Consider the following 16455-nt stretch of genomic DNA (forward strand, 5'->3'; position numbering starts at 1 on the left):
AAACTTGGTCCTGGCCTCCAAAGAGTTCTATCCTGTGAGGGTAGAAAGTAACTCAAACCCGAAGTAACTGATTTTCACTAAGCAGCTTTTCCCATTAACTGCAATGTTAAAAGCCCCTTTTAAAGCCGACTGACAACTTGGAATTTACCTCTCCACCCGGACTCCCCGAGCAAGATAAAAGATCTGACTGTTGAAACTTGGCCCTGGCCCCCCAAAGACCTCTATCCACCGAGGGTAGAAAGTAACTCAACTTTGAAGTGACCGAGTGTCACTGCAGATTTCCCCATTGACTGCAATGTTAAAAAATCTGCAATATTATATGCATTTATTTTCTAAAGTTTTTATCATTCAACACTCCTGGTATATGTATGATACAAAGTTTGTTTTGGTGTCTAAATTCACATACAAATAAGCTATATGTTTATAAATTGGTGTCAGATTGTTAACAAGTTGTGTCAATTACTTATGCACCATAATGGTACAATAGAATGCATAACAAATGTTCCTCCTGTAATATCTGACTGCTCTTTGCCACAATACCAGGACTGAGCTAAGAATTATTTTTGTTGAATCCACGGATCATCTTTGAGAAATTGTGATAATATTGCATGGTAAGGTCTCACAACCATACCACTTAATATTCCACTTTCCCACATTGCCTGAAAATTGCTGGACACCCAAGGAACTCTGCAGCAGGTGCTTTTTAAATGCAAGTTATTTCTGAACACGTCACCCCCTGAAGTCAGCGCCAAGTGCGACTTCATCAACTGCACTGCCCTGGAGTCGGCCTTTGTGCACGATGCTATTTATCTGTCAGTAAATAACTTGCCCTTTTCGTATCTACAGATCTCATTCTCCCAGGTTCGGTGCTACCTTCTTCTCCGGTTTGTTGGGCTTTTGGGCCCCATGAGACTTCAGGTAGTGTCTAAGCTGTAAAGAATCTGAACAGATTATGTCACTGACATATTGTGTAAGAAGTATGAGACAAAGTATGAATTTACACTTTCAAACATGTCAAAGCCATTTTATTCATATTATTCTGATAGTAATGGTATATATGGTAAATAGTATTTTGAAGAGTGTGTTAAGTAAACAAATTGTTCTACTACACATAGTTGTATGTACGCTATATACCTTTATTAGTTAGCTTGGCCTAAGGGCATGCAGTTACTTTTGCAATATGTATTGCATGTACCATGATGTATTGCATTAGTGTCCATTTCATAAACTTGTAATGAATATGGGAACATAGTCAGTATTTTTGTTAATGTATCGAGTGAGTGGCTGTAAAGTATGTAAGTATGGTGTTTTAACTACTTTTACATTTACCCAACTTAAAAATATATATATATATATCACCAAGACCTTAATACATTTCCCTTACCTCCTGGACTCCGTGCTGTTGCGGACAGCTATAGCACTCCTGCAGGGGTGTGAGTGATGGTTCAGTATTCAGGCAACCTCCTGTACCCTGCAGCCTCTGGCCTTCTTGGAACAAGTTTATTTCAGAGCATGAACAGAGGTCGGACCACCGCTTGCAGATCTCTTCCACAATCCTATTACTACACCACCCCTATTGATCCCCTACCTTGGACCATATCAGTCTTTTTGTAGCCTCAGACTCGGCTAACGAGGCCTTGCCAAGTAATTTGTCATTTGCGACTATTTGCTGCTCAGTTAAAATTTCCACTCCTGATTGCAAATTTTTGGTTTTCACATCCTACTACCATCATTTACGGGACCTGATTCATAAAGGGCCTCTGCACTCGTGATGGAGGCCCCACAGTCATAACGGGGTGCCCACAATTGTGAAGGGCAGCACACAATCGTGGTGGGACCTCCGCAATAAGAAACAGCAACGCAAAGGTCCCGCCATGAGTGTGCTCGTCCTTCCAAGACTGCAGGACCTCCACCACAAGTGCAGAGGCCCTTTGTGAATCCAGCCCTTGGTGCTCTGGCTACTCATGGGGCAGGATAGGCCTGGAGGCAAGTAGTTTCTACCAGGAAACTTTCTCAGTGGTCTTCTCCTTTGGCCTGCTGACCTCCTAAAGGCTCATTTCCTCTACTGCTGATGACAGCTATGAGTCAGAGCAGAATTTGCAAACTGCACATAATTGTGAATCACTGTTATGAAAACATGAATCCCAAGGAATCATAATTTAAGGCCTTGGTGTACAAGTGCATGTTTTAAAAAAAATTCTGATTAGCCAATCGCTATTTTTTACCAATAAGGAATCACAAAATCATGTTTTTGTACATAAGGCCAATAGTTGACTTACTAGGATGAGGGAAAGAAGGACAAAATATCATGAGAATCCCACAATTCTGAGACCTCCAAAACATTCCCAAACAAAAAACTTTATGAACATGTATGATTGTAAATCACTACACATGGAAAATACAATAAGATCCAGAGTTGGATAGTGCTACACTTATGCAATGAGTGATGTAATATTGTACTCTGCCCTTTACAGCTTGTCCTTCGTCCCTTGTTTATCTGATTCCTCCAGGCAATGCAAGGGGATAACGGCACCTCAACAACCGACTTTGTCATCCTTGGACTTTCCAACCGTCCAGAGCTTCAGATCCCAATCTTTGCTGCTCTTTTTCTGATCTACTTGATCACTGTGGTGGGGAATTCAGTGGTCCTCGGCATCATCTGTATCAGTCCTCAGCTGCACACACCTATGTACTACTTCCTAGGGCAGATGTCCTTCTTAGACCTGTGCTCCATCTCTGTCACCCTCCCTAAAGCAATGTCGGTCCATTTGACTGATTTGAAGACCCTTCCTTTTAAAGCCTGCATTGCACAACTTTACTTCTTTCTGTTCTTTGTGAGCACAGAGTCTGTTCTACTTACCACCATGGCATATGACCGCTATGTCGCCATTTGCAACCCCCTGCGCTACACCACCATCATGAGCAAGAGGACTTGTGTTAAGCTGAGTGCCATCTCATGGCTGATTGGCATGGTCGATGCCGTGCCTCACCCCTTCTTCACCTCCCGTTTATCTTTCTGCGACTCGCGCCAACTGAGGCACTTCTTCTGTGACCTGACTGCACTAATGAAGCTGACATGCGGTGACAGCTACATCATTGTCATCATGACATTTGCATTGGGGGCCCCTCTGGGGATTGGCTCCACTCTATTGACCATGACCTCCTACACCCTAATCATTTCCACCATCTTGAACATCCGTTCGGCTGCTGGGCGGAGTCGAGCCTTCTCCACCTGCTCTGCCCACCTCTCTGCGGTTTTCCTCTTCTACATGACCATCCTCTGTGCCTACCTCAGGCCAATGTCAATGTACGCACATGGTGAGGATCAGCTGTACTCATTCTTTTATGCTGTTATCATTCCAATGTTAAACCCCCTCATTTATACTCTCAGGAACAAGGATGTTAAAAATGCTTTGAGAAAAGCCTGGGGAAAAAGAAAAGATATCCAAGAAAAATGAAGACATTTTTTAGTTTTAGTGGGACACATTTTTGGCTGCCCTGCTGAAAGTCCATTAACCAGCAGCTTTCAGGCAAAAGTCCATATAGATGGTTATGACCCATGCTGGTGTAGAGCTTCCTCTTTTTTCTATGTGAAGATCGATTCCATCTAGCATGATTTTACAAAAAAATATTTTTATTAGCATTTCAATAACATGCAGTGCTATAGGACATACAACATCAATGCACAGCCCAGGGTTTCCATTGACCCCTCACATCCCAACAGTAGTAGCAATCTGAGGGAGACAGTCAGCTCATGTGCAGTTCCATACACTAGAATCACATGCCGATGAAGTCAAAGAAGTACAACCAGATAAGAAGGAAACGGACAAAGTGATAAGACAATGATACCCCTCGCCCCTGCGGGGGGTATCATAGCAGTCATAGCACAGCAGCCCTGTGCGACCGTTTCAAGGCACTAGAGAAGAGATATGTCGACACCACCAGTATGTCATTCAGTCTATTCTAGAGCTCAAGCATCTCAGTTACCATGTGAGTCAACAGTTCCAGGAGTCTCTTCCTCTGGTGTTCTCCCAGTAGCAGAGGAGGCATCGGTGTTATCAGTAGTCAAGTTGCGAATCATTGCCCCCCATCCAAGTAAGTCATCTGCCAGTCTATTGTTGCGTCTCATCTTTTTCATGTTTTTTTCCTCCCTGACCCATACTGTTATATCTCTCAGCCACTCAGCCGACAAGAGAGGCCTAGGGCTTAGCACTCTAACTGCTATGCGTCGCTAGGCTAGTGTCTACTCAAGTATTACAAAGCGTCTGCTAAGTTTCCATTTTTTTCTTCATGGGGACTAGACTCTGTAAACAATTATTTAGCTCTCTAGAGATCATCCAGTCTATGATCCTGTGTAAATGTTGTAATTTCTCATCCCAAAAAGGTGTGATTCAAGGACAACCCCACACAACATAGAAAAAATCTGCTGGCGTGTGCCTGCATCGCACACACCCAGTGTCCCTGTCCAGGTAAATAGCATGTAGTAGTTTGGGGGAGAGGTAAGCAATATGGACTATGTTGCATTGGATAAGTTTAAATCTCGAATTTACTTATACCTCTTGCACCTTAGTCCATTCTGCAGAGGTGATGGGAAATTCGCATATCTGACGCCACATGTCTTCGATCTTTAAGGGGATTTGTGACATGTCTCTTCAGAGGACACGGTATATGTGTGTGATGAGTCTTCGACCTCCCGACATTACCAACATAATAACAAGTGTCTGAGAGGGTTCCGGGACCTCCGGGAACCCTGGCCATATTTCACGTACAGTGGCCGCAGTCTTTGCATATTGAAAGAACTGTCCTCCTCCTAGATGAAACTTTTTGATTGCGTCAGGTAATGAAATGAAGCGGCCCGCCGGGTATAAATCATCCAAACAAAGACAGCCCGCCAGCAGTCTATGGCCATCGGCTGTGTTATTTGTGTGACAGCCTGATTTTCCATACTTCCAGGTCCGGTGCATAAGGTGCAAAGCACCACCGCACCACCCGTTCCCATTGCCTACACACCAGTTTGACCACATGAGGCCAAGAACCAGGTGTTCTGTTACCACAAAGTAATAGAGCTTACAAATACTTTACTAATGAGCTGACCAGCTATTTTGAGGATGAAATTGCCAGAATTATTAGTACTTCCGTAAAAAAAAAGAGCATGGAGGTAACCAGGGCTGCTCACACCCCCACTGAAACATCCTGTCCTGGTCACCTGGAGAAGTTTAACAATGTGAACCCAGACTAAACCAATATGCTGGTAAATAAAATCAAGTCGGGATCACCAGAGGACCTAACACCTCCTTATATTATGGCAACTGTGGTTCCAGCACTCCTTCCGTCCTCACTCAGTTATTTAACCTCATCCTGAGCCTGGAAACATTTCCTCTTAAGTAGAAATCAGCTAGGAGTAAACCCATATAAAAAAAACCACTGCAGACCCTAAAATATTAGCAAATTTCAGACCCATCTCGCTACTTTTTTTTCTTGGGAAAGTTATGGAAATGCTTGTGAATTCACAATTAACAGATATTTTGGAAAGATATTTCATGCTTGAGCCCTCCCAATCAGGCTTTCGAGCTTCTTTTAGTACAGTAACTGCATTGGTGGAAGTCTTAGATGACATAAGACCCTCCTTAGATGACAGGAACTGAGTGATGCTGATGCTTTTAGCGCTTTCTGCAGCTTTCAACAACATCTCCCACTCAGTCTTAATTCAAAGACTGGAGGATATAGGTGTCGGGGGAAGGCCCTGAGATGGCTGAAAAAATTTCTGAGTGAGTGTACCCATGCAGTACAGCTAGAGTCGTTTTGTTCTCAAACTATAGCCTTGGACAGGGGGGTGCCATAGGGGGTCTTCTTTGAGCTCCACGCTTTTTAACATCCATGTGGCCCTTCTGGCCCAAGTGATAAAATAATTTGGGTTTGAGGACTTCTCTTATGCAGAGGGCACACAATTAATTATCACAATGGGACTTAATCTGGACTCTACTAAAGAGATATTCCGGAACTGTATGGATAAGATTGCCTCTTGGAAACAGTCCAACTGCTACCAGATAAACACAAGCAAAACTGAGATTGTGCTCTTCAGAAAAGCTCATTTTATGTGGTAGGAGGACTGGAGGTCTCAGTGCCTGGGCCCAGCTCCCACCCCAAGAGCAACAGCAAGAAACCTGGGAATCTTGGTTGATGAAAATCTCTCTATGAGGGAACATGTGAATTCCATCGCGAGATCCTGCTTTGGAGTCATGCGCCTTCTCAGGAAGGTCTTCCAGTGGCTGGCATTGCAGACAAGGAAATCCCTACTCCAGGTCCTTATAATTAGCCCCTTGGACTATGGGAGTGCCCAATGTTAGCCATGAATGAAGTACTGTCTTCCAAACATCAGGTGGTAGTTAGTCATCTTTCACCACGTGCGCCCTCAGAACCTATCCTTAGATCCCTCCACTTGTTGCCCATAAAAACAGGCCGTATTTAAACTTCTTTGTCTGGTCCACAAAGCCTTGTACGTAAGTGGCCCACCCTATCTGCAGTGTAAACTACGATGGTATGCCCCTACACGGTGTCTTAGGTCCAGGTGCAAATTCTTGTTACCATCAAATATGGTGGGCGCTCCTTCTCAAATTTAGCCACCCAGTACTGGAATCTTCGTGTATGTACTGACTTTAAACAGTTCAAGAAATCCCTCAAGACCTGGCTCTTTTAGCTGTCTGACACGTTCCACTCTGGATTTGGACCAATCTTTAGAACTACTATAGCGCAGAGAGACCCCAGCGAGGGTGACACGTGCACTTTATTGGTAAACCTAGCAATAACAAACCTTACAACAAAGCACCCAGATCAGCATAGCTATATGTGACCGACAGTAGAGACATTTCCCAATTTGGTTCCTCATCAAACCAGTGAACCGTGTGTTGCAGGTGTGATGCCAAATGGTACATGTCGAGGTCTGGTGCCTCTATGCCACCTCTGTCGAATTCCAATTGTAGCATGGCCAAGCCTACCCTACGTCTTTTCCCCAACCACAGTAATTCGAGCAGGAGGCGGTATAGTTCCCGGAAAACACTGCAAGAATCTCATACTTAGTGCTTTGCAGTACATACACACAACAAGGGAGTAGCACCATTTTAATTAAAGCTATTTGCCCCATTAGGGAAAATTTCAGAGTGTGCCAAAAATGAATGGATGGGGAAGGCTAGTGAGCAAGCGACACATATTGAGTGCTGGTGCTGTTGCACCCCATGCACTATGTACACACCCAGAAAATACACGTCATCCATCTTCCATAGGAGGCCTGCTGCAGGAAGCCACACAAGCTCCACTCCCCTTAGCTGCCCCACTGCGATCAATAGAGGTTTAAGGCGATTCACATACAACCCAGAGAGCTCTCCGAATCCCCTCATCGCATTTAACATAATCGGGGCTGAGAAGTCCGGTTGGCAAAAGTACGCCATAGTGTCAACAGTATATAGTGATACTACATGTGTTGACAGATCCAGTTGTACTTCCCAAGCCCTGTGGCACCTGCTGCAATCTGTACGTCACTGGCTGTATCGCAAGGGTGGACAGTAGGAGGAAGAAGGGGCAACCCTGTTGGATACTCCGCTTTAACTGAATACCCTCTGAGACAAGGAGCCCCGTTGGGATTCTCACCTGCAGTTCGGTGTATAGTGGCTTGATCCAAGCTATGAATTTGGGGCACAACCCCACTTTAGCAAGCACACGTTACAAATATTTGCACCTGACAGAATCACAGGGCTTTTCGATGTACAAAAAGGGCAGTGCATACTGATCCTAATCAAGACAGGGTACGTGAAGTACATGTGATAAGTATTGCAGGTTGCAGAGGGTATTTCAGTGAGGGGTGAATCTCAATTGGTCACAGGACCTTCAGGTCCTCCCATTCAACCACCCAATGCTGAGCAAAGGAAAAGAGTGATCTACCCTCCACATATTGTCTAACAGTTAGTGAGAAGGCTAGTCGTCATGTATACACCAGCAGCTCATGGAAATCAGTGAACAGGGCACATTTATATAAACATTCAAGCATATATATAGTGATGGCACATTGCAGGAAGGCACTGTGTGCAGGCCGTAGCTTCTGCCACGTTACCTCATACCACCACAGTTCAGCGGGTGCAGGCATCATTACTCCATTGGACCTGGGTAGATAAACGTCTGGTCACAGTGAGTCTAAATCAAACAATACATGCTTGTGTGTGTCAGGGCACGTGTGGGATCACCCAGGCCCCAGCCGGCACTAGCCAGTATCTGTGCTGTTGCTCAAAGTATCAGGCACCAGTCGTTTCTGGGAAACGGCGGCTCCATCCATCAAGTCAGGAACCTTCGATCGAAGGGTGCCATCCGGGTAAACAAGGATTCAATCTGTAGCAGGGGCTCTCAGGCACTTGAGGCACTCCTGGGGCGTCTTCTTGTTGTGGCCAGAGCATTGCACCTTAGGGTTCACCGACCTCCAGAAACACTTACAATTTCCCCAATCCAGGATGTGCAGCCAATCCACGAGTCCCCACTTGTAGAAATGCACCTTTCCATCGTGCTGTATGAGCAGTTTGGGGGGAAACAACAAGTTGTCCTTCGTATTGCATTCTCTCAGTCTTAGTTTCACCGACAGAAAGTTATTGCCCAGGGTCTGGACTTTGCGAGTGTAATCATGATAAATAAAAAATTGTTTGTTCTCATATCTGGTGGGGGCTGCGAGTGTGCACATTTTGTAGGATAGCATTGCGCTCTCTATCGTTAAATAAACAAGCTAACTTGGCTCAAGGTGGTGCCCTCAGGCGTGGGACCCCTGCCAGCTCCCTGTGCCCCCTGCACAATGGTGAAGAAGTTAGACAATGTCGGGGGCCTGAGGGTTTTTGTAATTCATTCTTCTAGGAAGAGCTCTGTAGAAGGGCCCTCAGCCCACTCCGGGAAGCCCACAAGTCAAATATTATTGCGTCTAGAATGCCCTTCCGCATCCTCCAAGCACTCCACCGTATGCATGGCATTGCATTTCAGTTCTTCGACTGGAGATCTTAGCAATTTAACCTCGGGTTTCAAAGCATACACATCCTCCTCCACTGCCGCGGTGCAATCTGCAACCTTGTGAAGGTCCAGGCCCAGATGATTGATCTCGGACTTTTCCTTGTAGGTGATGTTGTGGTGTGTCGGGCAGGCAGGGCTACACTCGCTCTCTCAGCTTAGGTCGAGTCCTAAACAGCACTGGATGAGCAACCGGCTGTGTGGGGGGCACAAATCACACCAAGAAGGTTGGTCTCCCAGCGGCCGCCACACTGGGACAGCCACAGAACTCTCCCAAATGCAACCAGGGTCTCACCGCCCCTACTCAGGGCTCAATCAACCTGGGGGCCCGGGATCTCACCCCCACACACAGTGCCGGAGGACCCCTTGTCTCACCACTAGGGTCCCCACACATGCCTCTGCAGTTTCTCAAAGGAGTGTGGCCACATGCTGTGCCTGTCCCTATCCCTATTCCTATACCAAACAAAGGGTGCAGGTGAGTGCAGCAGAATAAAAGCCCACACTAAGATTCACCGCAGATCTCAGCTTTAGAAACTAGGGGCCAGTCTTGTGGCACCGGGGTCAAACCCTCCCCTGTCCCAGCGAGGTGCTTGTGCAGGCCAGTTGTCAATGGTAATGTTATTCCCCGGGAACAGGTACGTTAGATGATCAGATTTGTGATGTGTGCCAGCAATTTCAGCAAACATGTGCAAAATCAATATGTCATGTAAAGAGGGGCCCACTGCATCCGTTGGGCAGGAGGCATCAGAGGGTGCCCAAACGATCAATGAAGGAAGCTGGGCATTTCCTCAGAGTTAGGGTTGTGTGTACATTGTGCGGCGCCCTGCCCAAGTCAGCTAAGGTTTGGGGCTTCCGTAGATCAGCGCTCACGGAGAAGTGTGGTCGCCGGCCTTGGGAGACACACACTCAACCAGACGCTGCTCGGAGAACGAGACGGCACCCACAGCAGCTGTGATAGGCACGTGGCAGTGTCCGGTCCTGGAGCAAAGCCGCTCACTCACCGCGGCATAGTGGGAGCAGGGCCATTCCCAATTCAACCCCCCCGTCCGTTCTCCGGTAGGTCCTATGTTTCAGGGGTCACCCCAAGAGGAGGTCAGCAGCCTCCAGCCATCAGGCACACCTTTGTGCAACGAGTCCAAAGGGGGAAAGTCCAGTGGCCCCCAGTCCAGAGCGAGTAATTGCCTGGCGGGCGCGCCAGCAGGAACTTCATGCTTGCCAGTTGCAGCCCTCAAGGGCTGTCCCACTCGGCTTTCGCGTTGATGTGTATTGGAGTGCCTCCGCGCAGTCACAGTGGGGCCACCGCGAATGTTCTCCACTACCTAAGTCCCCAGGCCACCGCACTGGCGTTCTACAGTAGTGGATGAGCAAAGATTGTGCAGGATTGTTGGCTTCGTGGCGGGAGCTTACGGGAGTTACAAACAGGAGGTCATCTTGCCAGGCACTCTCCCACCTCCATCAGACATGATAACAATATTTTAAGTAAAATAGAAGTCATACTGCAGAAGCCCATTTTGAGAGCTAATGATGGGTTCAACTCAGTCTACATCGGTTTGACAATTCTAATAAAAATGATCGTGATTAAAATGATCGTGATTAAGCGAAAATGAATGTTCCCTAGAAAGGAAAGTGGGATTGGCGTCTCTTGGTGGATTGCAAAGTTTTGAGTTATGTTTTATATCGTGTAACAATATTTCACAAAATTATAGAAAGGTCGATTTGTGTACTTCAAACAAGTATCATTGCTATCTTCATGGGTGAACAGGTCTTCTACCTCTTGGTGGAACCTGTGCCCAGTTAATGTCAGGAAAGCTTTGCTTTGGAAAGATCTGGATTCATGTCAAAACTTATGTGACATTGACCTGGAAAGAGAATATTCCTATACTCTTCAAAGTAGCACTCAATTAGACTACCATCAGCTGATATAAAGAGACCGATAGACCCTTTAATTTCAAACCAAGTAAAAACAAAGTCAGATTTTGTGGTGCTCTGAATCCAGCATGTTCTGTTGCCTCCAGTATTCAGGTCCATTGTTCCTTCTCCATTGACAGACACCAGGGACAGACTGCAAACAACCCAAAGAAGACATGGTCAGAAAGCTGCAAGAAGTAACTGAGATGAGCAGAGTTATTCTAGTAGGTCAACAATGAAAAGTCCTCACGCTGAACATAAATAAAGTAGGATAATTTACTTTGGAGACAAAATGGAGGGGCTTCAGTGAGTTTGTTTCTTGTGTAACAAAGTAGCCATGATTCCAACAACTTTAGGTTTTCTACCCACTGTAAACACTGGCCCCCTCTTAGGGGTGCTGTACTCATCTGCACACTCCAGCTGTCTTTGTCAATTCTGCTTCTTCTTTCTTCAGACTTAAGCCACTATTACACAATGACTGGGAACACACGAGAGACCGAGTTAAACTATCAGAAGAAACATAGAACAAACCCAGCGTGTTAATTTTTTTTTATATGTCATTATTTTTATATCTATGTGCAGCATCCCTCTTCCCTAACCAAGACTCTATCCATAATGTCAAGAAGCATTAATGTTCTTCTACAAGACACCACATTCTCAGCACCACTATCGCATACCAACCCTGGTTATCCCAGAAAAACCCTATGTTAAATGAATACTCAAACACTGCTGAGAGAGCCTCAAGTTTCAAAGAATGTGAAAATGACAGTTTAAAACACCTTTTTGTTTGATTTAATGAAATTTGAAGAACAAACAATGGGGATTAATACAGTCATTAAATCATTCCATAAAGGAAATAATTTAATTTCAATGTGAAATACTTAAGGACAACTTTTATGGCAGTGCATAGTGGTGCTGTAAGAGTTTCCAGAGCACAGAATTGTGGTTTTCAAAGTTCTAGCTGTGGTGGACATGAAGTCTGAATCTTCTCATTGCTAATTAGGCATTCAGCCACCCATCCATCTCCATCCATCAATCCATCTGTCCGTCCATCCATCCATCAACCTATCATCTCCATTTTCATCCTTCAATCCGTCCGTTCCTCCATCCATCTATACATTCATCCATCCACCACCCACCGATCCATCCACCCATCCACCCCTTCCTCCAGCACATCCATCCACACACACAACCCACTCATCCATCCAACTGTCCACTGACCCATACTCTCATCCACCCCTTTATTTTTTGTATTTAATTATAAGACATTTTATTTATTTATTTATTATAAAGTCTGGAATCTGGGCAAGTCTGAGGGAATCCTTCCATCTGGTCCACCTCAGTGTGCTGACACTGGACCCTACAGCAGTGACAGTGCACACTTACTATGTGCTTCGCTGTATGGAGAAGTAGCCTGCAAGTGGTGATGCAAATGCCTCACTTAATGGACATTGAGTTCCCTTTGTGTGACTTGTGTCCTTGAAGGGAACAGTTGGAGGTCACACAGATCTTAGCAGCAGCCTAGTGCTTTGGCTGTCAGGGAAAAATTGTCACGAGATTATAGACAAGCATTTGCAATGCAATAGATCTCGCATTTAAGCGAGTTTAAGCAATTGGCATTGTAAACGACAAAGCCTTTTATTTATGTTTTGAAAACCAAAACATAAATAAAAGGCATTGTCCTTTTCAATGCCAATAGCTCAAACCCGCGTACATGCGAGACCTATTGCATTGCAAATGCTTTTTTCCCCCACTTCGACCACTGGGTGAAACAGATTGAATTCCAATAATACTAACTTCATTGCCAAGATGTACCAAATGACCAGGGCAATGTGGAGGTAGATGGTCACTACATTCGATAAGGTCAATCACAAGATGAACTGTATATTTTTAAAGTTTAAAATGAAACCCTTAGAAATGCGTTCACAACATGTCAGAAGGCATACGTTCAATATCCTACTAAGTGATTAGGTGCGCCCATGGGACAGGGCGACTAGCCTCTAACCTTTAGACGGCTCCGAGATGCCCAAGATGGCGCCCCTTCCTATAGCCAGGCGCTGCTAATATTTTTTATGATTACCGCTGCCGGCTCCTAACAAAACTCTAGAACTGGAACAACTACCCTTAACGGCCACTGTTCAACACTCTGCATAAAACCTAAGGACGGCTCTTACTCCAGAAGATACACGTATTTATGCCGTGCCCGCAGAACTACAGAAGTTGAGATAGACAAAGGACTACAGTAGCTCACTGAACGTCTGCACCGAGCCTGTTTCCGCTGTGGCTAGTGTAATAAATGCAGAAAAGTGTGAGCCAAAATAGCCACTGATTTACCTCCCCTTGTGCATCTCCCTCTCCATTGAACCCATTCCCCTTTTTCTTCCATGCCCCTTTTCACCAATGAGTGAGTAGCTGGTGCATTTGCAATGCAAATTGGTCTCGCATTGGTGGAGTTTGAGCTATTGGCATTGTAAATTGCAATGTCATTTACTGAGTTTGTGACATGCTGGCTTGGGTCGGATTTTGTGGGAGGCGCATGTAGTGGCATTGCGGTTGTGGAAGACACCCTCTGACAACCTGGAAAGAACTTGTATAGGAAGCAGTAGAGAGAAATAATCTGTGAAAGAAATACTATATTATATGCCGGTGGCCAGGTGTGTTTTTGGGTAGAGAGAGGTTTAAATGAAAGACAAGGAGGGGTTGCATAATGGGCCTGTGTATATTAGCAGAGGAGTTCTGAAATGTTGTAGCAGGTGAGTTGATAGGTGAGATGGGACTAGTAGGTAGTACAAGAAAGGTTTATTAGTTATGGAATGTGACGCGATCATATGATCTTAGGATATGGAGGAAGGGTGTGAAGATGGACAGTTAAGGAGTTAGGCCTCTCTCCAGGATACTGAAGCACTTGTTGTTGTTGATACCTGCCATCAGGCTCTTCTGCTGCACCAGGAAAACAGCAGCAGGGGTCTCCTTGGGTACCCCATTACCCACTTTACCGAGCCGGAACATTTGAAACTCCTCCATGGTGAGGAGGGCTGGCTCTGGTGTTATGGTGGGGAGAGGAGCCAGATAGATATGTTACCCCGGGTGGAGAGCAGCGGGAACACCCGGCTTTAGCCATTAACATAGAATATGGACTTGTGTAAAAGTGGGCACAATGTGAGCTCAATGTACTTCTTTCATTAGGGGCAGAGCACCTGGAATTCTTGACTGTTGTTCTTGTAAGAAATTATGTTCCCAGATGGGAGAGCGTGTGACTGTTTTAGTGTGGCAATGGGTAAACAGTTGTCAAGCTCCGCATGACTTGTCTGTTCTTCTGCTCCCAACCTTCCATCGCATTGTCTTCGAGCCTTATCGCTTACTTTCACATCACTCTGCTACTCGGCTCCACACTCCATGTTGCCTAAAAAGCAGAGAGCACATCGTGCAGATGTTTCAGTCTGAGCAGCTGGGTAATTAAAATATATAGTTGGGACACGTGAAAGCAGTCGGCAAGCTAATGAAGAGGAACATACTTGAAGAGCTGTTCAATATTACAAACTACTGCTATTTAAACAAAGACAAACCTTCCCCCGACAATGTTGAGTTATTATATTGGGAGTGCTTACCTTACCCACATCCTGGGGAAGTTTACAGATCCTTCCTCCTCCCCCTCATCCATGGCCGGCTGCCCACCTGAAAGTGACGAAGCGGATGTTGAGTAGGACCACTAGCTGCAGCTGGTGATTAAGTAGCGCCATGTGTGCTGCAGAGGGAGAGATTGAGAGGGCTGTTCCAATATAGAGAATAGTATTTCAATAAAAAATGCGAACAGTATAAAGTGGACACTGCGTCCCGTGGAAAAAACAAGGCACACAAGGAGCATTAATGGAGAAGGGATGGTGGAGGGAGGAGGAAGAATGGCGCCCGCAGAGTGAAAGGGAAAGCATGCACGGTGTGCTGAATTTAAAGCGGAGGTGTCCACGCAGGAACCTGTCGACAGAAAGAGAAACTCAATAAATAAAAAGTACACGCACCGTGTAACAACCAAGTAAAGGGGCCAGTAGCCATGGGAGGTGACAAATGACGTCATGGCCGTACTAAGGAGGCACTAACAAGCCTATTGATGAATCAGTAGCCAGCATTTAGGACGGACAATGACACAAGCCAATGAAAAATATGGGCAGGGAAGTGGGCGTTGCTTTTCTCACGTAGTGAACTACAGCAGATCTTCACCAGAGCAGCGCTTGCGCGCTGACTCTAGGCTCAACCAAAAAAACTGAGATAAGATGTTTAAACTATTCTTTATCTCAGTATGCTCTATTGGAATGACCAGATGGTCCGTTTAAAAAAAAGTGATGCTGTGGGGGCCACCACATTTGAGAGTAGGAAGTTAATTCTTTAGGGGAGCGACGAGTAATATACTGAGGGACATGTAGGTCAATATATCACAGATATTTGTTTTCCCCCAAAACAATAGTATTCAGGTCAGATCAATGCAATGTCTTTATTTTAATATCACCATCACTTTTTCACATCACACTTTTTGTCACTTATTGTGTGAGCACCTGAATACTATTGAGCAGGAAGTTACTAGGTGTTCCAGAAGTTAGCAGCACAATCCCTCAGTAGAGCAGACAGTTACTAGGTTTTCCAGAAGTGAGCAGCACAAGCCTGCAGTAGAGAAGGCAGTTACAAGGTGTTCTGGAAGTGAGCAGCTCAAGTCTGCAGTAGAGCAGGCGGTTACCAAGTGTTCGGGAAGTGAACAGCACAAGCCTGCAGTAGAGCAGGCGGTTCCCAGGTGCTCCGGAAGTGAGCAGCACAAGCCCACAGGAGAGCAGGTGGTAATTGGGGGTTACAGAAGTGAGCAGCACAAGCCTGCAGTAGAGAAGGCAGTTACCAGGTGTTCTGGAAGTGAGCAACCCAAGCCCGCAGTGGAGCAGGTGGTTGTTAGGTGTTCCGTAAGTGAGCAACACAAGCATGCAGTAGAGCAAGCAGTTACCAGGTGTTCTGGAAATGAGCAGCACAAACCCGCAGTAGAGCAGGCGGTTACCAGCTGTTCTGGAATTGAGCAGCACCAGCCCGAAGCAGAGCAGGTGGTTAACAAGTGTTCCGGAAGTGAGCAGCTCAGGCCTGTAGCAGAGCAGGCAGTTACTAGGTGTTCCAGAAGTGAGTAGCTCAAGCCTGCGGTCCAGCTGCCTGTAAGTAGTTCTCCTGTACACAACACAGCCTACGAAATTATAAGTTTTTTCTTACTTGAACTAATATGCATACCAAATTGAGTGAGTGTATTTGAGGAACAAATGTGTGGATTTTCAGAACTCATAAGCAGATGTTTTGAGAAGAATGGCTACATTTCCCAAAAATATCTAAAAGTGATATTTAAGTGATAAATGATGTGGCACTGGACAGGCTTATAACTAATATGTTGGTGCCAGGGGCAGTGCAGCTATGACTGTTATGTATTGCCTACGTAGGGGCACAACAATTTGACAAATTATTTTTTACATTACTGCTGGCAGCCCTAGCTGATGC

The 16455-nt window shown here is 45.5% G+C and overlaps 1 protein-coding gene across 1 annotated transcript; it reads left to right on the forward strand.

Moving 5' to 3' along the window:
• The first annotated feature begins 2513 nt into the window (after positions 1-2513).
• On the forward strand, positions 2514-3458 carry LOC146813036 (olfactory receptor 5AR1-like). The gene has a single exon (XM_085615250.1). The coding sequence runs from the start codon at positions 2514-2516 to the stop codon at positions 3456-3458; it is 945 nt and encodes a 314-aa protein (XP_085471376.1).
• Positions 3459-16455: the final 12997 nt, after the last annotated feature.

This window comes from Triturus cristatus, chromosome 7, assembly GCF_964204655.1.
Source record: "Triturus cristatus chromosome 7, aTriCri1.1, whole genome shotgun sequence".
In the NCBI taxonomy this organism is placed as follows: Eukaryota; Metazoa; Chordata; class Amphibia; order Caudata; family Salamandridae; genus Triturus; species Triturus cristatus.